General features: G+C 39.2%; 1 protein-coding gene across 1 annotated transcript in view; it reads left to right on the top strand.

Annotated features, from left to right (window-relative positions):
• The window catches only part of LOC109929992 (F-box and leucine-rich repeat protein 2), a 136,380-nt gene that overhangs the window by 55,127 nt on the left and 55,348 nt on the right, over positions 1-25,905 (top strand). The window contains exons 5-8 of the mRNA XM_048595635.1: positions 4,087-4,181; positions 11,388-11,456; positions 11,538-11,633; positions 12,227-12,289. Of these exons, the coding sequence (XP_048451592.1) occupies positions 4,087-4,181; positions 11,388-11,456; positions 11,538-11,633; positions 12,227-12,289 (323 nt within the window). The remainder of the gene's footprint in view (positions 1-4,086; positions 4,182-11,387; positions 11,457-11,537; positions 11,634-12,226; positions 12,290-25,905) is intronic.

The raw sequence follows: 25,905 nt of genomic DNA, 5'->3' as shown, positions 1-25,905 counted from the left end.
CAATCTAGTGAACGTTGGATGTGCCATCCTAAAGGGCTCTCATCCCCCTGAAACAAGGACCAATGTGGTATTTGCCATCCTAATTGCCTTTTGTGCTCTACGTGCTAATTTTACGTTCCTTTGTACGAGTGCACCCAAGACCGTTCGAGCATCAACATTTAAGTTTTCAACTTTTGGAAAAGGAAAATAACATTCTACCTTTTTGTTAATTCTCAGTACCAAAGTGAATAATCTCATGTTTCCCCACATTGTACTCCACCTTGTTATCTACTCAATTAACCTTTCTGTATATCTTTGCAGTTATATTGTGCTCTTCACAGCCTACATCCCCGCCCAGCTTTGTGTCATCAACAAGCCGAGATGTGTTATTCACTGTCTCTTTGTTTAAGCCATTAATTTAGGTTTTGAATAGCTGAGGCTCCAGCACTTGTCCTTTCGGCACTCCACTAGTTGCCGCCTGCCAAACTGAAAATGCCCTGTTTGTCCCTACTTGTTGCTTCCTGCCTGTAAACCAGTCCTCTATCCATGCTAATATATTACCCTCTCCACGCCCCCCATTCCACTAGTGCCGCTGTACTAATTACATCCTCAAAAATATCTCATTAATTCGTTGCACGCAATATTTTATAATGAGTGAAAATGTTCTTTTGATCTGATCATACTGACTTTTTTAAATGCATTAAGACTTTGTTACCAATAGATTCCAGCTTTTGCCTGATAACTGATGTTCCTGTTTTCTCCCTTTCTCCTTTCTTGAAGTTAGTTTCCTAATTTCCAGTTCACCGGGGCTGTTCTTGAATCTAGAAAATTTTGGTGAACCATATCTAGCGCATCCACTATCTTTACAGCAGTTGCTTTCAGAGCCTTAGGACATCTGTAGGCCATCTGGTTGTGCAGATTTGTCAGATTTTGAGGTAATTAATACCTGCAGAGAAAAAACATTGGAGAAACTTAATAATCTTATGAACTCATAACTTATTCTGTTTATGCGATTTCTGTCCTCAACCTTGAAAAGACAAATATTTGTTCAACGAGTCTACTATTTCATTGTTCCCCATGCTCATTTCTGTTATCTGTATGCCTAAGGAGCTTTTACTTTTAAGTAGTTTCCTCTTTTTAAATACTTACTTTAAAACCTTATGCAAACTGTTTTTTATTTCTAGTTAGTTTGCTGTGTCTACATTTTTTCCAGTTTTATCAATGATTGGTCATTTGCTAATTTCAAAAACATTTCCACTTTTAATGCTTACTGTTCTTCTTTTTAATATCGTTAGTCCTTTAACCTAATACTGTATTTGACTTTCCTCGTGATCCAGGGATAGATCATGCTTGCTAAGTTTTTATTTTTCAATGGAAAGTATCTTTGTTGAACATAGTGTTGTTTTTTTAAATGTTTCTCCCTGTTTATTTGCCATCAGAACTTGTAATGTCAGTAAACATGGCAACCCAATTTATGTATAGCAGACTTCCACAACAATACAGTTAAAGAATAGGGAGTGAAGCAGCCTGAAATTGGAGAAGTAGTTCCTTACCATTTGCCGTCCATTCTCTTTACAAGGTTGACTTTTCCCTGATTAGTCACTCCAGTGTACATTTTCAAGGTTGATTTAGAGATTTCACAGACGAGTTTACTTCTGTCCTTTTTTATACATTGAGCATTGATTGACAGCAAAATCCATTCATTTGGAGATGTTTCCTCCACACACTGAAAGCCCTGACGGTTGTGGCCTTAAGATTTTGCAATTCCATTTGCTGTCTACCTTGTGGCACCCTCTTGCCATCTGTTTGCTTCAGCAGTGCTCAACTCTCTTGGTAAGACTGGACTTTGGCTCTCTCTTTTTAGTTGGGGCTCCTGTGTCTGTGCATCATTTTCTATCTGTAATTGGACAGCAAACTCAGCAATGGCCTAATAATTGGCCATCTCCTCTAAAAGCAAGCTCTGGTGTGCAACCGTTCAGCATTGGCTCTAGGACAGGAAATTAGTCTGACCTTAAACTCCAAGCACTCCAGGGAAAAATTCAACACATTTTCTCTCCTCATTCTTGCAATCAAATGTATGGCTTCACACTTTTGTGTTGAATTTCATCTGCCATGTCCCTGGCCACTCCATCAGCCTATCTATGCCCACTTGAAGTCTTTCACTATCTTCCTTGCTGTTCAGTACATTTACAAGTTGTCTGGCAATTTCCTTTTATGCTCAAGTCCAAGTTTGGTTCTGAACATTGAAAGTCTCTTCCTTTCCCTGTGTTCGTATTCCCAAGTAAAAACTATTACCAACTATTGTTTTCTATGCCTTAGCCACTTTGTCTTCATGGGGTATTGTTCCCATTTTTCCCATGTTTGCTAAAAAATTTAAGATTTGGTACTTTATCACATACCTTTTGAAAAACAATATACACAACATCAGAAGGGTGACTTTTCCCTGATTGGTTACTAAACTGTGAATTTTCTTGGCTGACTTGGAGATTTTGGGGGTGAGTTTACTTCTGTAACAGTTAGCTGCTCTATATTACCTCATTTAAAAACTCAAACAATTTAATCAGATGTGACTTTCCCTTAATAGATTTGTACAGTTTCTACTTTATTAGCTCATGCATGTCCATGTTTCTGTTGATTTCTTGTTTTTCTAAATTATAATTTCAAGTGACTTCCCCACCACCATTATTAAACTGACTAGCCCATTGCTATCAGGGTTATACTTATCTACTTTTTTGAGCAAGGATGGAAGATTTTCAATCTCCCATTCTATCGATACCATCCCTGAATCCAGAAAGGATTTGGAGATTGTACCAACACCTCTTGTATTTTCCACCTCCTTTAAATTTCATCAGTCAGATGAGATGCATCCGAACTGGCTGTGGTGGCCTACCAGCTTTTAAATACTTTCAGGGTCAGTAGTACTTGCCAAATATCTATTTTTCTTGGCGGGAACTGGACAACCTCCTTGTTTACCATATCTTTGGCAAAGTTTTCTTAAATCTATAAAATGATGAAGGGGCTTGGGAAGACAGATTTAGAATTGATCTTCTACTTATGGGGGCAAGTCCAAAGCTGTGGGTTGTAAATATAATGTTTACTAGTAAATGGAATAAGAAGTTCAAGAGTTAATGGATAGGATATGGAACTTCAGTATTTGGAATACTCTAGCACCTGACAGCAAGTTTAGGTACTTTTGAATGGTTAGTATTATAGTGCGGGAAGCACAGCAGCCAATGTGCATGTAGCAATGTTCAACATCCTGCAGTGCTCTGTGATTTTCTACAGGGTGGAAGAGTATATTGAACCATTTCTTGGAAACTAGATAAGTACATGAAGGCAAAAGGAATAGAAGGATTTGCTGAGGAGGCTGGATGAACTAAGGTGCCAGGAGGCTCATACAGAGCCTGAAATACAGCATAGGTCAGTTGGGCTAAATAGCCTGCTACTGTTACAGATTAGTGACTGCATTTGTCCAAATTTTGAGGATCTTAGCATGAGCAAAGATTCCATTTTAGACTTGGCACAGTTCACTTGTCTACAAGCTCTATAACTGCAGTTTTAATGAGGAACTCTTTAAGAGTCGTTTGAGATAATTTGGATTTGTTTGGATGCTCCTGGGAGTCTCTCGCAAAAGTGTGCAGAATCCCTTTATTTTGTAAGGATCTCTCTTTGTTATACTGTAGATTTTCCTCCTTGGATCTTCCAAAATTAGTTTAAATAAGGCAAAGCCTAGATCTTCAGGCAGAATGTGAGTTTGATTAATTGGGTTGTGCATCATCCAATCTGCAAATATGTAGTTGTTATTATTAGCTCATTAGATCCAGGCGTATACTGCATCAAACCTCAAACTTATTACTGTGGATTTTGGAAGTCAGAAATAAAACAAAATGCAGAAATACTCAACAGACCTGAAAAGGATCATGGACCTGAATTGTTAAATGCAGGACCAAGTAGTTCCAACATGTTCTGTTTTATTTTATTTTCTCTTCCTTGAATTACCGATTACTGAAATACCATGCAAAAATATATAAACCCTCAGTTTTTGGGGAAAGCAAAGTTTTCTTTGTTTGATATCAGCATTACTCACCTCTCTAACTCTGAACATAGGGTCGTGTAGTGGAAAACATTTCTAAACGATGTGGAGGATTCCTACGTCAACTTAGCCTACGGGGGTGTCTTAGCATTGGTGATGCTTCTCTTAAGTAAGTGTTTTTTTTTTTAAAAAAAATCTAGTTATTGGTATAAAGCACTAGAAGTTTTTCAATAAGAATCAACTGCATGTAAAACAAATGTTCCGTAATACATCTTAAAATAATGATTATAATGTAACATTGTTTGATTTCAATGATTGCTGCTCTGAGTGCTTTTTTCCTGACTCTGATTTAAGGGATTGGAATAAGAAGAGTAAAATTTCCATCATGAATGTACACTGAAAAGTTGTGGCGCTTTTTATTTTTTGAAATCTGATTTTGTCTTCCTTTTGTCTACATTTTTCCAAATTCAACAGTGATATCTGATTTTGTGTTTGAAAACAGATTATTAATTATACAGTTATCAATTCCTGCTAAGTTACTGACTTGCAACGTTTTTACTAAACCCTTTGTTTAGTGTTGCTGTATTCCTGAATTAAGTTGACATATGTTTTGGACTCTGTAAGTCATTTCTTTTTGATGTGCACACTACACTATGCGCATAAATTCATCTATTTAAATTTGGAAGAATTGTATGCATTTCTTTCTGGAATCAAACGTATTTGCTTTTCCTCCAGGCCATTTCCTACTGCACCAGTCACAATACAAATTCATTCTCCCTGGTTGCGATACTGGGTTGCGAAAAATATATTTTCAGTCTGACACGTGGGCTTTGTTTTTCCTGAAACAAGTTAGATTTATGCTTCATGTTTCATACATAAGAATATCAGATGAGAAATTTGAGTTGTATTCGTATGTAAGTGGACCAGCTTGTGGTCCATTTATATACTGTAAATGTATTGGGATCTTATATTTTCTTCGCCAGCCTACAAGAATTTCTCTTTTAGGGATGTGTGTTCTCTGTCCTGAGGTCCTGAGCAATGTGATTTGTCAATTACTGAACTTTGCTGTTCTTTGATTCTTCGATTATATTTTTATTTCCCATTAAACAATTGAAAAACATATCAGCCATGATTGAATGGCAAAGGAGACTTGATGGGCTGAATGCCCTAATTCTTCTGCTATATATCTTACTGTCAGTTTACCTTTTTTTCTAACAAATTTTTTTTATAACTGCATTTATCTTCCTTGCTGCATTTAATAAAACAAATATGTGGCAGTATGTAGGTTTTGGTTCCTCATGTATCACCCCATCAACCTCCAGATTCAACACATCATTGTCTGCCACTTCCGCCACCTGCAATCTGACCCCACGACCAAGGATATATTTCCCTCCGCACCCTTTATCTGCCTTCCGGAGGGACCGCTCTCTCTGTGACTCCCTCACCCGCTGCACACTCCCCACTAGCCCCACCATCCCTGGCACTTTTCCCTGCAACCGCAGGAGGTCCTACACCTGCCCCTACCCTCGCCCCTCACCTCCATCCCAGGCCCCAAGAAAACCTTCCACATTAAAACAGAAGTTCACCTGCACATCCACTAATGTGGTATATTGTATCCGCTGTTCCCGATGTGGCCTCTACATCGGGGAAACCAAGCGGAGGCTTGGGGACTGCTTTGTGAAGCACCTATGCTAGATTCGTGACAAACAATAACACCTCCCAGTCGCGCACCACTTCAACTCCCCCTCCCAGTCCTTGGATGACATGTCCATCCTGGGCCTCCTCTAGTACCACAACGATGCCACCCGAAGGCTGGAGGAACAGCATCTCATACTCTGCCTGGGAACCCTGCAGCCCAATGGTCTCAATGTGGACTTTACAAGCTTCAAAATCTCCCCACCCCTGACATCATCCCAAGACCAGCCCATCTCGTCCCTGCCTCCTTGACCTGTCCGTCTTTTCTCCCACCTATCCGCCCCTCCCTCCTCACTGACCAACCCCCATCCCAACTCCCTACCTACACTCACCTGTACTGGCTTCATCCCCATCTCCTTGACCTGTCTTTCTTCTCTCCACCTATCTGCTCCTCTTTTTCCAACTTCTATCATCGCCTCCCTCTCCCTATTTATTTCAGAGATCCCTTCCCCTCCCCCATTTCTGAAGAAGGGTCCAGACCCGAAACGTCAGCTTTTCTGCTCCTCTGATGCTGCCTGGCCTGCTGTGTTCATCCAGCTCCACGCCATGTTATCTCGGACTCCAGCATCAGCAGTTCCTACTATCTCTGAGGTTTTGGTTGTTCTGTGCTTTCTCCCCGTCTTTGGGTCACACTAGATATTCTGCATTCTGTTAATCAAAACTTTTTTTTTTGTCACCCCACCTTCAAAAAATATAATCTAATAAAGAAGAAAAGTACTACCAGTAAGGAGAGTTATGCTGTTTCTTTTTTGAGACACATTGATCTGAGCAGCAGTTAATCCTTCAGTGTGTACTAAACTATTTGTAGATTCACTTTCCTATTCATTTGCTCCCTTAGATATGATGAGGGGTTGTTCCTGTTGATTCTTTGCTGCTTTTGTAATATCAACCTGCCCCCATGCATTTATGCTTGGAATAATTTAACAGTCATTTTCCAAGCACAATTTTTCCCTTTATAAGTGGCTCAACTTTATCCTGAGTGATGGATTTGTATGTGAGATGATCTTTTAATGATTACATTATCAATTGCTGGTCCTTTGGGAGGCTTAAAGGTAGGTTATTTGAACCAACTTTCAACCCTGGAGCTCTGTACAGGTGACAAATTTACCAGTTGGTTGGAGATTATTCAGTCCCTTCATTCTTGTTTCATTAATTGATAATTGTCAAGAATTCCTGTATGAAAGCAATCTGAATTCTTAGTTGGTTGCAACCAAGCACAATTTTTGTGTATAATGAAAAGATCCTTAACATAAATTGTAAGTTACATAGGGTTTTGGAACAGGAGTAGGCCGTTTGAGCCTGCTCTACCATTCTATAAGATTATGGGTGATCTCCAAATATTGATCTGAAGGTGCTAGTACTGAAGAGTGCATTGAGCATCATCAACTGTGAAGGTATACAGACTCGTAGGCAAAACAGTTCTAACTTTCAGGCCGTCCTCATAATCTCGATAACAAGGTCTATCATGTCAATGTAATCTGTAACATATTGCTAACAAACTATGAACTCTTTCTTGTTCCATTCAAGAGTTTCTTCCAGCTAAACCAGCAAGTTGTTTCCCTCTACTTTGCTGGATCAAGCTGTAGATGTCTAGTGTTAGAAACTGGTGGCAGCCAACTTACCGCATAGTGAGGTACAGAGCTGTTTGACTGTCCAGATAGCAGCCTCAAATAAGTTTCCGATTTGTCCCCATTACATTTGGCTCCCTTGTCAATCGATCTCATTCAGTTTTGAATAACTTCAGTAAACCAGCCTCCACTGTGTCTTGGAGTGGGAAAAAAATATTCTGCAGACTAATGACCCCTTTTGAGAGAGAATTCCTCTTCCTCCTCCATCTCAGAAGTGAGGCTTTATTCTTAAAATGCATCACTGTATTGTCCTTTTTCTATAAGGACAAACCTCTCAGAATCCATCTTGTTAATTCCCTTCGTTTTTAAAAAGATCGTATAAACCAGTGCTTAAGGGCCTAATGTGTTCAGACTTTACGCATAAGATAAGGCCTTCATCTTCGTCATCAGTACTAACTAATTAGAATAACTTTGCTTGACCTGAGATGATATGGTATGCTTTGGTACATTTTAATTCAAGCGATAGCTTTCATTTCCACCTTCAAGATGTTTGATGCCTATCTCTTGAGAATTTGATCCTATTTTTAGGAATATTTCTGAAAGACAACAATCTATTTGCTTCTGGTAATCTGACTCTTTATATATCCCAGGGATGGGACCATTGATTTATTTTGAGATGAAGGTTACTTGCCCATCCAAAATGCTGCCTGTTTCTGAGCACTTACAGGCCACTGACAAATCTGTTGGCAGAAAATATCACTTTTCCTTGTTCTGCTTATTTGTCAGCATTACAGCGGCCAGAGAACCAGATTTCAAGTGTCAAAAATTATCCTCCGTATCTAACGTCTTCCCTAATTCAGAGAAAACTCTTAATGAGACCCAGATAAGACAGTTTGTTTTTGATTATTTTGAAGAGAAGAACGACAACCTCCTCAAGCAGTCTAGATCTTTCACTTAGCTCAGTGCAAAGATGTCAAAACTGTTTAAGAAGCAAATCCCTTAAATTCCTGTGAAGACAAATGAACTGAAAGCACACAGTACCACTATCTTTAAGGTTTCCTTTGAATCTATTAAAATATTTTATACTAAAGATTTATATGAAGTGAGAGACGTTCTTGCAACATCCAAATTGGACTACATTTACCAAAGGATAGTTTTAAGAACCATGGCCCACTTGGCATAGCGTATCTTTTTGAAGGGTTTTAACCAGTCAAAAACGTCCGGTTTAGTTCCAAGCAAAACAACTGAAGTGTACTTTTTAAGGAAGAAAGCTTTAGGCACATGACCTGCAGCAAGATTTAGTGAACAATTTTCTTGCTGTGCAAGTAACCTAGGTACAGCATCTTGTTAAAAGGATGCACATTTCTAGAAGATGTGTTCCTGTGGGGAACTGAGGAATGATAATATTTTGTGTCACAGCTACTCTTTCTAAATTTCAGATCCCTTGCCTATAATGTCTGGTCCCTTGGCTAAACTGAAGAATGAGATTTTTTGAGATGCCTCTCGTGTTGCTTGGTTCACAGCCTGAGATGGGACTGTGTCCACCTGTTAATATTTCTATGGCAATATTTAAGACAACAGTAGTTTATGATCCTGGAATTGACATCAACTTTCTTTTCAGTAGTGTTACTGTGATACCATATAAATTAAAATTGTTTTTCTTTGTGTGGATCACTGGAAGATAGGATAAGGATAATCTTGGATGAGGAACATTTAAATCAGGATCACTAAAATTGCATTTACCAATTCACAAGGCCTTTGGGGCTGTTCTGTTGTTGGAAGCCACCACTCTAACAGCCAACTTTGTGGTGGTAAAGGTAAAACTGAAAGCAAACTAAGCTCGCTTTGAATAGTGCTTCAAAACATCTGAAGGAAGTTCACGGTTGAATAGATAAATGAAGTCATCAAATTTTAAAAAAATTAAAAACTAAAATCTCAGACATGACGACAAAGTAACCAGTTAATCCTTTGGTGCTGCTGGCCAGGGCGCCAAGAGAAAAGATTTTTTTTTTCTCTTTGGACAGTAACAGTTATTTTATGCCCACTTGAACAGGCTGTTAGTTTAAGGGTGTTGAAAATTTTTTTTTTTTCTGTACTGCACTGAAGTACCACCCTGCGTACAGAGGGTGGATGCTGTACAAAATGGTTTCCAACTCTACGCTTGGGGAGACCAAGTGTAGACTCTCTGTATGTGACAAATAGTAACACCTTCTGGTCGCCAACCATTTTAACTTTTTTGCCCGCCACCCAGCCACCCACCACCACCACCTTGGCAACATGTCCATCCTCGGCCTCTCCAGTGTCACAATGACACCACCTGCAAACTAGAGGAGCATCATCCTCCTCTTCCGCCTCAGGAGTCTACAGCCCGATGGCCTGAATGTGGAATTCACCAGCTTTAAAATTTCCCCACCCCTAGCCTCATCCCATGTCCAAGCCTCCCTCTCATCCCCACCTCCTTGACCTGACACAACCTGTCCAACTTCTTTCCCATCTCACCGACCAATCCCCACCATGCCACCTACCTTCCCCAGCCCCACCCCTCTTCTCTCTATTTATTTCAGAGCTCCCTTCCCCCTCCCCCATTTCTGAAGAATGGTCCCGACCCAAAACGTCAACTTGTCTACTCCCCTGATGCTGCCTGGCCTGCTGTGCTCCTCCATCTCCATACTGTGTTGTGTTTACGACACTTTATACATTTAACCATGCTAACCTCATTCTTTGCACATGAAGACTCAATTAAGCTTTTGGAGATGGTGTGAATGTCATTGAAATTAAAAACGTGGTTGCAAATATGAGTCCATTTGGCTTTAAAGGAAGGGGGATGTTGGTATTTCATATTCCATTGTAAGACTTGTAAAGACCCTGCTCATGTTGAAGAATGCACAACATGTCTTGTGCTTATTCTGGGTAATTATATTTAACAATTTGACCTCCGTTACAATGTTTATTAACAATAGTCGGATGGGACTACCGTGGATTATAAATTCAAGACTGGGTATTGATGTGATAGCTGCAGATTCCGTCCACATCTCAAAATTGTATGTGACTCCTTACTTTTGGCTATTGTTCTGTGTCTGGCTGTTCTGCATTGCTTGACTTGTTCATGTTCTCACTCTCTCTTGTGGTTCCCATCCTCCAAGATTCATTCATTCTTGTGCACTGGGCATGTGAAGACCATACTGCTGCATCATCTAAAAAAAATGTTCTGCCTGGGTTACGATTTGAACCAGCCCAACCTAGCCCCACTGAAATAACATTTTCTTTCTCTTGGAAGTTCTACCAGCTCTTGTGCATTATTTCTTGTGTACTAATCAACTAAAGTAAATAGATACGTTGCTCATCAATTCTCCCTTTATCACTGTCCTTTTTGTCGCAAAGAAAAGAAACATCTACTCTTTAAAGTCCTCAATGCTATGGATTGATTTCACGTCACTTGGTATATTTTGAAACAATTATTGGGAATAATGCTGGTGTATACTGATACTGAAGCTTGGGCATTACCATTGACCATGTTTCCGTGGTTCTTGACTTGTTCTTCATGGTGACATGTTGCAATTTTCTTGCTGCCAGTCAGCCACATCTATCTGTGTCAGCAATAATGAAGTAGACTATGTAATTTAGCTTTGTCTGGTAAACATTTGTATTGAAAACTTTTTATCTTTTGTGCTGATTCTATTTTGTACTTAAATGCATAATTTAAAACAAAGCTGTAGGGATATTTCTTCACTGAAATGGTTGTGAATCTTTGGTATTCCTTCACATAGATGGACTTATTCAATACTGAAATGGATAGATCTTTGGTCTCCCGGGTGATATGGGGAGTAGGTGGGAAAGTGGTGTTGAAGCCCAAAGCATCCATAATCATACTGAACGGCAGAGCAGGCTCAACAGTCCATACAGCCCCCTGATCCTATTTCTTAAGTTAAGAGTCTATGCTTTCAAAATCAATATACCTATACACTGAGAATAATGAGTACTTATCATTCATCTGAAATTAATAATTTGTGCTGTTTAAAAGAATTGCAGAACAGCCCCTTAAATTAGATTTATGATCTTCAGAATACTTTGTAGTTAAATATTTTTGTTTTGCCACTTGTTTTTATCTTTAGGACCTTTGCACAGAACTGTAAGAATATTGAAGATTTAAATCTCAATGGTTGTACAAAAATTAATGACAGGTGAGTAAAATGTATTTAAATTGGGCTGATGTGTTTTATTCGCACGTTAACAACAGTTTCTGTTTATTTTTCTTTTGGCAGCACCTGCATCAGCCTTAGTAAATTCTGCACTAAACTGAAAAACTTGGATCTCACATCGTGTGTATCGATTACGAACAATTCTTTGAAAGCTTTGAGGTAATTATGTTTGCCTTCTTCCTTTAATTATTCTTGTCTTTTTTTAAAATCACAACTACATTTTGTTTCATCAATTTTATTTACATTTTAAGTGCAAGCAAGTCTAGGATAATAATTGTCTTCCAGGGATTGCTGAAATTTTGAGCTTCAAGTTCTTGTCATTATAGTAATATGGGTATCCAAATATCAGAAGCAGCTACATTTATACAAAGCTGACCTTGATTCTGTTCCTTTTGCATTGTCCTTTGTTTCATTCTACCTTTTTTCCTTTTATTTGCTTCTCACCCTCACTGACTCTCAAGACTTTGCTGAAGTGTTTTAGTTTTGTTTAAAACAAGGCTTTTAAATTTCGTTTCCAATTGGCACTTACCATCCATTTTAAAGATAGAGACTGTGTTTCCTTTCTAAAAGGACAGAGCTTTATTGGCTGAAGATTGGCTTTAATTATTCAGTAATTATAACATTTGAAGGTAAAGCAGCTTAATTGATTGGCACCCCATCCGCCACTGTTAATATTCATTCCCCCCTCTACTGACGCATAGTGGTAATGGTGTGTATTTTATCGGTGCACTGCATCGACTCCCCTTCAACAGCATATTCCAAGCCTGCAGCCTCAACCATCCAGAAGAACAAGGCAGGATACAGACAAGGACACAGTCATTTTGAAAGTTCTCCTCCGAACACACACCATTCTGACGTGGGGCTATACTGTCATTGTTGCACTACTGTTGTATCAAGCTCCCAAAGCTCATTTCCTATTAGTACTGTGGATGTAACTACACCACATGCATTGAATCAGTTCAAGATGGTGTCGCTACAACTTTCTCGAGCATAGTTAGGGATAGGTAACAAATGCAGGCCTTGTCTTCAATGTCCACATCTTCTGAAAGATACACGTGTGTTTACATTGTGCAGAACTGCATGGAGTGAGACAAGTACTTGCTGTGATTAGAACTGTTTTTAGATATAACTGTTCTTCCAGCGTGGACTCAAAATAATTGGATGTACAGTATGACTTGCCACAGTGGGACCTACTTGAGGAATTATCAATCTGGCATTTCAAAACTGCTGGAGGAGATCAACAGTGTTATAACTAAGAACTGCACAGTGGTCCACTGCTCGAACTAAGAGCTTCAGCACTGTTTAATTGTTACTTTATCTTTCATTGACAAAATAGTTATTTACTGTTGGCAGGTTGTACTTCAGCCAGGAGCTGCAGGACAGGCCTTTGAAAGTATAAAATGGCCGGACTTGCTTCTTGGCCCTGGAATTTGAACACTCTACTGCAGTGTGGCTTTCACGTGGATGATCTAAAAGTAGACAGCAAGCAGTGTGCAATTTCTGCATCACTAAAAGATGTGTTTTTGTATTTAAGCACAAATCAGTGCATGATCTTTAACAGTAAGAAGTGCTAACTTGTTTCGGTCAGGGAATGTGGAAATGCCAATAATTTGTATTTGAGACAAAGCAGAAGGAGCTTGTTTGGTTTTTTTTAAAATCCTGGAACAATAAATTACTTTTCTTGCATCCTTTATGATCTCCGTTGACAGGTTTGAACATTTTATTTAATACTAACGAAGCTGATAAATGATGGCAGTATAGTTTATTTTAATGTTTTTCCATATCTGCATAATTTTAAAACCGTAATGAGCATATCTTTTACATAATTAAATGCTGGCATTTAAAGTGCCCATTAATCATCATTGTCCACAAGCTCTTCTTTCAGTGTTCAATAGTTGGCCTTTGATTTTGATGTGGTAAACAATCGTCTGCAGACTCATCAATTTTATATTCTATCTAAATTAATGGAAAACTTTGACATCAACTATTAAATTTAGACTTTTCTAAATATGTGGTTAACAATCTCTTGGAAAAAAGACTGATTATAAAGCTCAGCTGATAAAGGTCCACTTCATCCTTTATTTTTGTATGTTATGCTAAAACATAAATGAGTATTAAAATTTAGATTCTTAACTCAAGTATGGCTTGATACCCGGTATACATTCTGTACTGCAAACCTATATTAACACTAGCTGGACTTGATTATGGTTTAATATATTGCTAGCAGTTAGCTGAGTTTTTATGGTATATTGTGAAGTTCTTGACATCCACAACAAAGCTGCAGTTTTTATTTTATGTGAACATAAATGTTATCTCCCAATAGAACTTTTCATTGTCATCTTAAAGTTGTTTATCTTGAGGCTTGATCCAAAGCTATAGGTTAGTGTTTTTTTGCTGTTGAGACAAGTGCTGACTTTCAAGCACTGTTCAAAATGTCATTCAAACATTGTTATTTGGAAGGGAATGATGATTGGTGCCCTCCATTTTGACATCAAAGCAGACAACACGACAATTTGTCTACCTTTTATAACTCTGCGACTCTGGCCAGACTGCTGACGCTTGTCCATAATGCTACTCTTGTACATGGACCTATGGATGGGATGCTTCAAGGAATGTCCAACAGTAATAATAAAAGAAGCCACGAAGGAAAGTACTGTGAATGCTGGAAAAGGGTCAGCAGGTCAATTCCGAATGGTGTCTTCCTCAGCACTGGTTAAGAGAGAGCAATAAATATCCTAGGGAAAGTTAATGGTTTTCCCCTTACCATATGTAGAGAAACAACTTTATTTACCTAAATGAACAGTTTAAAGAGCTGTCGACCCCATAAATACCTTTTTATAATGTGTAATACATATGCATTCATCACTTGACAGCGTAACACAAAAAAAAATTAGAATGGAAAGTGATAGATGCAGTCAATTTGAAGTCTACCAAGCCCTCAGGAATTGGCAACACCTTAAATAACACAAGGTAAAATGCTCCAAGTTTTGTGATAACTGGCAAAGGAGCACTTATGTCTGTGTTGATTGCTCAAAAATCTGCAGCTAAGAGTTGCTGTCATTAGGCATCTGATCCAGCTCAGTACCCTCTGTAAGAGATCTATGGAATCTGTAAGCAGAGCAAATATTAGCAAGGTTCTTCATCCAGTCATATTGAAGAATGATCACTAAGACACAGGACTGAATTTTATTGCTCAATTGGAGGATGAACCACCAGGACTAAAGGGGGTGGTGGCCCCATTTAGTGAAACTAGGGACAACATGGTGACACCTACCAGCCAGTTAAGAGTTTTGGAAAACCATGGTCTGGAGCATGGTAATTTTGCTGCCTAAAGTCGTAATTGCAGATGGGAAGCATTTGTAGGCTTTGGAGTGCCAATAACAAAGGCCTACCTTTTGGAACCCTTTGAGGGGCTATTTTGATGGACAAAATGTTCACGTAAATGGGAAGTAGCACATAATTGGCTGCTCCAAGACACACTTGACTGCCCACTGTGTGGCTGTGCCATCAATTACCCTGCCATATTGCATCATGGTAGATGATGAGCTCCTCTCCAATGCATCAACCCTGCCATATTGACTTCCAGCTTGTTGCCAATGGCCTTGAAAATTTTGGGCTATTATGTCAAAGTGAAGAAACATTAGATTTAAATCATGTACAGAAAGTGAATAAAGACTGGAAAAGAAAATTAACTCAAAATAGATAAATGAGTGCTAGAAGTGAAGAATTACTGATTTTTCCAATCTCCAGTACTAATTACATTTTGAAGGAATAAGACTCCACACTTTGAAAAATATGTTTTCATATTCAGAGAAGTTGTTTAGGGTAACTAACGTTTAAAAAATAAACTCCCTTGTTCCTGCATGTACAGTCCTATCCTTTTTCTGGGAGTGTATTGCCATGATCCCTATATGGGACCATAAACCAAAATAAGCAAATTTACCAGCCCAACCCTAAATGAAGAAATTCCCAACAAGATTTTACTTTTGAAACTTAAACATAAGTCATAATCGATGTGAATTAATCATAAAATAACAGGCAAGTTTTGGTTATTGTGAGCTATCAATTACACAATCTTTTGTATCTGCGATCCTACTTCATGAGTTTACAAGTATTTGCTTCATTCCCTGCACAAGTGCAACACAATGTGGGCACTCAGTCTTTCTAACTCTGTCTCCAGTCCATTTAATCTCTGTTTTCTCTCTCCATGGTTTTTGAGTCTTCAAGTCACCTGCAACAGTAACTCCGCTCTTCCTGTGTTTCCCAGAGATAGTCATCGCCCAATGGTATGCCTCTACCGCACCTCAATGACTCAGTTCGTGATGGTCTTCATGGTCCATATATCCCAGAGAATCCTTTTCCTGACTCCTTTAAAAAACCCTATTAAACTGTCTGGTTGCCTGTGGCCAAATGGAAACATAATGAAATTATATAAGTTACAATCCTTGCTCTAAACCTGTCTTAAGCTTTCTTTTCCTTTACAGCCAACTCCGAGTAAATGTTCCTCTTCTATTCCTTCCCCTGCTGCAGCATCTTTGTTTTGGTCAAATGGTGTGCATGTTTTAACTTCCTTTTGGTTGTGCAATCTTGAAAGTATTATTGAGCATTTTGGAAAATGCCTCATTATATTACTTACAGAAATATTTTAAATTTTCAATTTGTTAATAATTGCTTTGGTTTTTTTTTTTTGCAATTATTGTGTTCCTTCTTTATTTAAAGTTGAAATTAAAGTTGTAATGCAGTCTCCTGCTTTCGTTTAGGAGTTGAGAATTCGAATTGAAACTCTGGTAGGGCCATTACTAATAATGAGATACTTAAAATAAAGAAGGTTGTATTTGAAGGATAGACCACAAGTCAAACATGAATACTTGATGTATTCAGCCAGGGAGAAAATTGAACAATAAAAGTGCCTCAGATTATCAGCTTCACATGGCATAACTTGAAAGCATTTAAAATAAAAAGAAGCTGAAGTGAGGCTGAATGAAACTACTGCACATGCTGTCATCTAGTGTTCAGTTTTGGAATAAAAAAGGGTCAGGCCAAATGCTTTTACTTAAATTTCTTTTGCATGTTCTAATGCAGCAATGTCCCAAGAGATATTGGTTAGAATTGGAAGAAATGGCCAAGAGTATGGTCAAAGATTAGCTTCTGAGAATCATATAATGGTAGAGAAAGTGGTTCCAATACAGAAAAGCAGGAGTGATCTCAGTGCATAAAATATAAATCACTAAAAGCTTTGTAATACATAGCAAGATGGGTTGGGATAGTGGTGAAGAAGTTGAGAAAACACAGCAGGGTTTGAATGAGGTCTTTAAAGATTTGTAAGAGGACAAGGATTTTGAATTCAGTGTTTTGAAAACTGGGTCAGTGAAGCTGACTCCGACCAAGATTGGTGTAGACAAATTTAGTGATCTATGTTTGCCTGTATTGCAGGCTGGAACTTAACAAGGATTGAAGAGGTAGACCTGAAAGTAAAGCAGGCAAGAATTACTGTTGAGGTGGTAGGGGTGGAGCGGGGAGGCGGTGGGTGGGGAGGTGATGTCGGACTGAAAATCCGGTTGATCAGGATGTTGAGTCTGTACGTTGTTAAATTCGGGCCCAGGGGAGTAAACAAATTTGCTGCCCACAATGCAGTCTCCTTTATATTGGTGAGACTAAATGTGGACTGGGTGACCGCTTTGCACTCTGCATTCTGTTTTATAGGAGTGACTGACTTTTCATGAAACTCCTTGCTGCCATGCTAACATTTCTGTCCATGGCCCTGCTGTAGTGTTCCAATGATGGTCGATGCAAGCTGAAGAAACAAGATCTTATTTCTGCTTGGGCACTTTGCAACCTGTAGGATTCAATATTGAATTCCACAACTGGAGTATGCCTTCTGTACTCCATTTACATTAAATACATGTTTTGTTTAGTAGGCAAATGATAAGATTGAACTCGTGCATAGTAAATTGACAGGTAAAGCCCAGGAAACTTATGCCTTGCTGTCAAAGGGAATTTCGATGGATGCTGCAAGAAAACTGTATTGGCCGCAAATTAATTAGTGCTTGAGGCATATAGGCACAGGTTGCTGAATTTAAGGAAACAACCTGGGCAAACCTACAATTTTGAATTTGAAGAGTTATACAAGGAAATTTTGACAAGTGGCTGTAAATGGTAGAAGCTGCAACCATGTGTGAATCTCTTGAAGGAATTTAAAAAGTTGCTACCTTCCATAACAATGATCAGTGTTGAGGACCAAAGGATTGCATACAGCAGTAATGTCTGACAATTATGAACTGATTCATAAAACTAAACCTTTTTTTCCATCGCCCTCCTGAATTCAAAAGGGATGGAAAGTGGAAGAATAAAAGCAAGGTGCGTTGCCGACCTGAGGTCACTGGTCTCAAAATGTTAGCAAAAACGGAAGTTGCTGGAAAAACTCAGGTCTGGCAGCATCTGAAGAAAAAAAAAAATCAGTTAACATTTTGGGTCCGGTGACCCTTCTTCAAAACTGATGGTAGCTGGGAAAGCTTCAGCTTAAATGCGGTAAATAGGGAGGGGGATGGGGTAGGGAGTAAATGATAGGATAGAGCCCGATGAGAGAGAAGAGCAGTTGGAGAGACAAAGGAGTTGATATCAATCTGGCTGGGAAGGTGAATAGTTGTTAGTGGGAATTATTGAACTTCTCAAAAAAGACCATGAGCTACCTGTTGCCTGCCACTTCAACACACCACCCCCTTCCTGGCCAACATCTCTGTCTCTGGCTTGCTGCAGTGTTACAGCAAAACTCAACATAAGCTGGAAGAACAACACCTCATTTTCCGGTTGGGAACCCTGCAGCCCTCCGCACTCAATATCGAGTTCAATAATTTTAGGGCCTAAACTCTCCCATGTCTTAGCCCCCTACCCAACACACCAGGCCTTGTTATCACAGCCTGCCATTACACACTACCAGTTGTTAGTCACTAACAGTCCCCATAACAACTATTCACCCTCCCAGCCAGATCATTATCAACTTCCTTGTCTATCCAACTGCTCTCTCTCTCTTCAGGCTCCATCCTATTGTTTACTCCCTACCCTGTCCCCCTCCTTATTTTCTGTATATAAGCCGACGGTTTCCCAGCTACCATCACTTCTGAGGAAGGGTCACCGGACCTGAAACGTTAGGTCTGATTTTTTTTTCTTCACAGATGCTGCCAGACCTGCTGAGCATTTTCAGCATATTCTGTTTTTGTTCCTGATTTACAGCATCCACAGTCCTTTTGGTTTTCAAAACGTTAACTCTGCTTTCTCTCAACAGATGCTGCCAGACCTCCTGAGTTTTTCCAGCAGTTTCTGCTTTTGTAAGACATTCAGGGGGCAGTTAAATTCTTACTGGGAAATGATTTAGTTTTCTCTCCAAAGAGTTCAATGCAAACCATAAGGTAGAGGAACAAAATTAAGCCATTTGGCCCATCGAGTCTACTCTGCCATTTGATCATGGCTGCTGTATTTCTCAATCCATTCTCTTGCCCTCTTGTAACTGTTGAACCTGTTACTAATTAAGAATCTATCCTATTTTTGTCTTAAATACACTCGATGACTTGGCCTCCACAACCTTCAGCAACGATGAGTCCCACAGATTAAGCACCTTCTGGGGCTGAAGAAATTCTTCATCTCCAATCTAAAAGGTTGTACCTTCATTCTGAGGCTGTGCCCTCGGGTCTCAGTCTCTCCTATGAGTGAAAACATCATTTCCAGGTCCACTGTTTCCAGGCCGCCTCGTATTCTGTAAGTTTCATTGAGATGTTCCCATCATCCTTCTAAACTCCAAGTACAGACCTGGAGGCCTTAACCACTCTTCATATGACAAGCCCTTATCCCTGGAATCATTTTTGTAAACCTCTTCTGGACCCCCTCCAATGCCAGCGTATCCTTTCTTAGATATGGTACCAAAAACTGTTCACAACATTCCAAATACAGGCTGACCAGAGCATTATACAATTGCGGCAGTGCATTTCTGCTCTTGAATTTTAGACTTCTTAAAATGAATGCTAACATTACATTTGCCAACCTAATTGCCTACTGAATCTGCATGTTAACCTGAAGACAGTAATGAACTAGGACTCCCGAGTCCCTTTGTGTTTCATATTTCTGAAACCTTTCCCCGTTTAGAAAATAGTCTATGCCTCTGTTCTTCCTACCAAAGTGCATAACCTCACATTTTATCACACTGTATTCCACCTGCCACTTTGCCCACTGACTTTAGCATGCCCAAGTCCTTCTGCAGCCTCTCTCCTCCTCAGTACTACCTGTCCCTCCACCTATCTCTAATCTGCAAATTTAGCAACAATACTGAGTTCCTTCATCCAGATCATCAATGTTGAATAAGAATAGGGGAGGTCCCAGTACTGACCCCTGCAAAATTCCATTGGTCACAGGTTGCCATCCTGAACAAGACTCCTTTTTCCTACTCTGCCAGTCAACCAATCCTCTATCCATACCAGTACCATGCCCCTAACGCAATGGGCTCTTATTTCATTTAGCAGCCTCCTGTGGCTACATGTAGAGTCCTTATGGAAGTCCAGATAGATACGTCCACTGGCTCTCCTTTGTCTTACTTGCTTGTTACCTCCTCAAAGAATTCTAACACCTTTGTCAGGCATGACCTACTGTTGACAAACCCATGCTGACTCAGCCCTGTTTTACCAAGCTAAACTGTTGGTAAATGGCATCAGCCTGGTTCTGTTGTACAAAGACCAAATGGAATGTGACTTTCTATATGGGCTAATGGTAGTCAGGTAGGTAAGAAATTACCTGTGGACAGAATGGATTTACTCTTGGGGAATGATTTGGCTGGAATGAAAGTTTATAGCTTTGCCTATGATTGTGGAAGATCCAGTTGAGGCTAAAGCGATGGAATGTTTGCAAGAACAGGTTTTAGGTATGTTTTCGTTGTGTGTAATGATCAGAGCAATGGTTTAAAGATATTAGAGATCAAATTAATACCACAAGCTGATGTCAGGATGAACAAGGATAACTCAAAATAAGTGTTTGGCATGTCTTAATTATTTGATCTATGGAGCAGGTCAGAGTTAACTAACGTAGCACAGACTTGGGCTCACACTGAAGGGAAGGCTGAAGGAGTTCCAGGGTGTTATATTAAAAATGGAGCAAAACGCAGTGGTGTGAGGAAGTGAAGACGACCTCCTACAATTGTGGGAAATAATGGACAATTATTTACCAAATAATGGTAACGCCCAGATGTCATAAGATTTGGGAGTAACTAATGAAATTCCTGTGGCAGGACATGAACGGAAATTATACATAGCCAAAACTTCTTAAAGACTTAGTTCTGCCAAATGTGTCCTATGGATTAGGTAGGAGGAAGATTTCAACATGTAATTAAACCAGCACCTTTTCATATCCATACCAGTTTTCAATGAAGCATTTAGTTGAGCGTTAGCAAATTGTGTAGGGCCTTTACCAAAAACAAAAGCAAGACACCAGTATACCCTTACAATTGATGGTATGACGACCCAATTCCCAGAAGCTATTCCAGAAGAACACCAGAAATTTGAGTGTAAAACACTTGAAGTCAACTGTGTGTCTTTTGCAAATACAGAAAGCTCCGAAAGAAACCACCTGCACACTCAAAATCATGATTATGGCGCACTGTCATGAATGCCTACGAGATTGGGACAAGGGCTTAGATTTCTTACTGTTTGCCGCCAGGGATTCCCCAAATGAGTTTACTGGGTTTAGTCTATTTGAGTTGACTTGTGATCATGAGATTAAATGTCCATTAAAATTGATTAAGGAGAAGTTCTTCAACCAAAAATATGAATATTTAAGTATATGGAATGTGCCCATCTTTCTAGAAGGACTCACAATGGCATGTAGGGTATCATAAGCTTTTGAAGGTTTTCAACAAAACTGAACAATGAGCAGGTAAACATTCCACAACTAAAATGTTTCAAGTTGGAGATGAACTAATGGTATTGTTACCTTTGCAAAGTGAACCTTAGAAAGCTAATTTCAGTGTTCCACACAAAGTAGGGTTAGGAGAGTTATTTAAGTGACTTCAACGCTGTGCCCTCGTAATTTAGAGAGAGGGACAACAGGAGGATCTTGTAAGACTAAAGGGGTAGAAAGTAATCTGCAGAGATACACCTTGTTGTTACTATGTTAGCTAGGCATGATCAGAACATAGGAGTGTCAGTATAGAGAGAACAGCACCATTGGTCAAGCCCAGGTAAACAAACTCTGGTAGAAACACCGATTCAATACATGCTGGAAAACCACTTGAATCCAGTCAATGCAGCTGGTGTTCACTTAGTGTTAGTTCCTAAACCTGATGGATCAACGAGATTCTGTGTAGAGTACTGAAAGGTGAATTGCTGAAACAGAGTTATGCCCCAATCTGTGTGTTGATAGGACAGGCGGTGCTTCATTTCTTTATAGCAAGAAGCTTTTTCCCCAAAGTTGGGGACTCAATTACTAGGGGTCACGATTTCAGGGTGAGAGGGGAAAAGTTTAAGGGAGATATGCGTGGAAAGTTTTTTACACAGAGGGTGGTGGGTGCCTGGAACGCGTTGCCAGCGGAGGTGGTAGAGGTGGGCACGATAGCGTCATTTAAGATGTATCTATTCAGATACATGAATGGGCAGGGAGCAGAGGAATACAGATCCTTGGAAAATAGCCGACAGGTTTAGATAGTTTCTGGATCGGCGCAGGCTTGGAGGGCCGAAGGGCCTGTTCCTGTGCTGTAATTTTCTTTGTTCTTTGTTCTTTAAAAGATTTATCTTTTGAAAGGGTACTAACAGCAAAACCCCTTAGTGGGGTAAAGGCCAGAGGTCGTCAAGGAAAGTTGCAGCAGAGGAAAAGAATGACTACACCTCAATTCTTTCTTTATAAAAAATAAAACTATGAATTGGACATTTGAGGTCATGTATTCCTTTTTGATGTGTTGAAGGCTTAGGAGAGCAAACTCCCATGTACTCATTTTTCTAGTTAACACTAACCATGCAGAGATGTCTGCTTCATAGCATAAAAATACAACCACAGAACAAAATCCAATATTGCTAAAAGGAGACAAGGAGTTCAAGATTTTCATCTTGCACTCATCAGTACAAGACAAAAAGGCTGAACCTCCTGGACCTTTTTTAGCAATGTTTAAGTCCTGTACTATTAAACAAGTCATCACGTTCAGTTGCATAAGCAGCATTTGATCTGACACTTGTTGTCGCCATGATCCCCAGAGGATCATAGGGCTGCTTTATAAAGAGAGAGAAATGACTTGTGTTCAGCTTAACCTGGGGGTCACCATACCTGAGGAACAAGACAAGATTGGGAAGGCAGGACTGTCATAACTTCAGCTGCTACAGGAAGTGAACACCATGCAATTGGTGTCACTCTGCTTTGCAAACCAGCCATCCAGTCAACTAAGCTAAATGATCCACACTATGTGAATGCACATAGATTTCAAATACATACTTAATTGGTTATGAAGCATGTTACGACAGCCTGAGGTTATGAAAAGGTGTTAAAGATCTGAAAATCTTTCTTTGTGATTACAATGATGTTGCACTTAGGACAGCTGATAGAAGAACTGACTGGAATTACTCAATGTGAAATTACATTCAGATTCAAGATGATTGGGGGGAAAAAAGTATTTGAATAGCCCCTCTCCTCTGCTACCTCTGGCCCATACCCCACTACTGTTAGTACCCTTTCAGTCACAAACATACTTGAGGCAAAGCCTACCTGGTTAACTTTGTAAAATTGACACTCCCTTTTTCCTTTTTTATCTCTTAATCAGATATTCATTTCACTTTCAATTCTTTTTTGCATACCTGATTTGACATTGAATTCACCCACCTTGGTTCACCTTATTCTAGTCTATCTTCCAATAGTTTGCAAATTTTTAATGTCATTGGGGAGGCGATGGCCTAGTGGTATTAGCGCTGGACTGTTGATTCAGAGACCCAGATAATGTTCTGAGGACCTGGGTTCAAATCTCACCATGGCAGATGGTGGACTTTGAATTCAATAAGTATCTGGAATTAAGAATCTAACGATGACCGTGACTACATTGTCAATTGTTGGGAAAACCCATCTGGTTCACTAATGTCCTTTTAGGGAAGGAAACTGCCATCGTTACCTGGTCTGGCCTAGATGTGACTTCAAACTCTCAGCAATGTAGTTGACTCAGAACTGCCCTCTGGGCAATTAGGAATGGGCAATAAATGCTACCTAGGCAGCGATGCCCTTCATCCCGTGAATGAATAAAGGAAAAAAAAGTTTCTGTTCACCCTATTATTTAGCAAGGCTTTCTTGTCCTTTATGTATCATTATCAGCTCGCACTTTGTACAAGTACATGGACATAAATTTTAAAAGGTACGTGTATGATCAAGTCTACTTATTGCATCTAGTAAAAAGATTCATTTGAACAAACTCATACAGTCTCATGATTTAAAAGATTGAGCTCCTGGTGTGCTATTCACCTTTTAGTATGGATGCATGTAAAGTGAGGATGACAGAACCCTCTTTAGATAATCATAGCACTGAGGCAAATTTTTCTTTGGATGAGGAAAGTAATGGGCACTGGGATGTAGATACAAGAAGATTGTTCAGCATGATAACTGGGACTTGGATACTGGTAAAGAGATAAAGGGCTCCGTTTTAATGAAGTGAAGTGAAAGAAGAGACAGCAAGAATTTAGAGCACCCTAGAAAATATCTAGTAGTTAACATAAAATGGTTTTGTGAATTAACTGAGGATTGAGACATTTTTTTTAAAAGTCAGGGTATGAAATATATTCCAATTATGATTTGGTTTATTCCACATGCCTGGTTTACAGAAGTAATGTTTTACTGCATATACTGTGCATAGACTGCACTATGTATGAACTACGTGCTATGAAGTCTCTCACCAGTCCGGTGGAAACTAAGTTCTTTTCAGTAAGACAGTGGCACGGATAAATCTAGTAGAAGAAATGGTGAGCGCTGCCAAGGAGGCAAGCAGAATTTCTCATAGGGAAGAAGGTAACTTAAGGGGGTTATTCGAGGATGTGATGAAAGCAGTGAGAGACTGTACAAGTAGGTTGAAGTTGAATTGAGGCTGGGAGGGAGTCAGCTGTCATCGCTTTTTATAAAAGTAAAACTTCCTGAGTCTATTTCTTTTCCCTTCCCTGTGGCATTGGCCTGGAATCCTGTGAATAAAATGCAACAATCAATGATCGTGTGACTAATGTTGGCTGATGAGATACATGTGTTAATTGCTACATAATTTCCAGAAGTGAATAGACTGATTAATTTTTATACATTGGGAACTTCTTAAAAATTGGTCTTGTTCTATTGTGCTCTGGGGCTTTTGTGAAGTTAAGTGCAGTTATTTCATTCATCGCATAGGAGCAGGAACAGACTATTTAAATCTTTGTGCTTGAGCCCTCCATTCAAATAGGTCTTGACAGTTCTGTGACATAACTCTATGTAACCATCTTTGCCTCCATTTCGCTTAATTACCTCAGAACATGGACTAGTACAGCACAGGAAGAGGCCCTTCAACCCATGATGTCTGTTTGCTGAATAAAAAATCCAGAAATCTCAATTTTATTTTATCAATTGATGTAGCATCAATTGTCACTTGCATTTCTTGCATGTGAAGTGTTTCCGAAGTGTTTCCTAATTCTATTCCTTAAAGAACAGATTCTGATTTTTAGTTTTTAACCTCTGTTGTCCTGAAATTGTGTTTCTATCTCGGTATTTGCTTCCATTCAATATATTGAAACTTGTGAACAAATCATCCTGACCTTCTAAATTGCAGGTGTACAGCCCCAACATAAGTATTTGCAGAATGCCATCAGCCACATCCTGACAAATTAAAATATTTGTCCATTATCCCTACTGTCAGTCTCTTGCTACTCAGCCAATTTCCTAGTAAGGTCAATAATTTACCTTCCATTTCATTAGCTTTAACTTTAGCTAACCTTCTGTTTTGAGGCACTAAATGAAATGCCTGCTAGGAGCCCATAAAGCTAATAAATACTTTAATACACTTCAAAAAAAAATTCACACCAATTTTCCAAGCTTGATCTTTTCTATGCAATTCAATGCTGGCCTTTTCAGATTATCTGCAAATTTTTAAGATGTTCAGTCTTCCAATCTTACTGAATCTTTCCAACTGCTTGAGGTGGCCAAGAATAAGGACCTTTTATATTTAAGATGGTCACAAATAAGTCCAACATGGAATTCTGGGTAAGTATTATTTGGGACATGCCTCAAATATGAGACTTATTATCTCACAGCATGGTTAAGATGAATTCACATATAATTTTAAGGGAAAGTAATTTGATGAATTAAGGGGGGGCATAACACTAGTATGGACAAATTGGATTAAATACATCTTAATGTTGGTCTTTTATCTACACTGTTACATGGAGGGGAGAAATAGTAGGATAGTTTTCCC

The sequence above is a fragment of the Rhincodon typus genome, chromosome 4 (genome assembly GCF_021869965.1).
Source record: "Rhincodon typus isolate 14 chromosome 4, sRhiTyp1.1, whole genome shotgun sequence".
Taxonomy (NCBI): domain Eukaryota; kingdom Metazoa; phylum Chordata; class Chondrichthyes; order Orectolobiformes; family Rhincodontidae; genus Rhincodon; species Rhincodon typus.
Note: the sequence above shows the minus strand (reverse complement) of the source record. Positions and strands in the feature narration are given on the sequence as shown.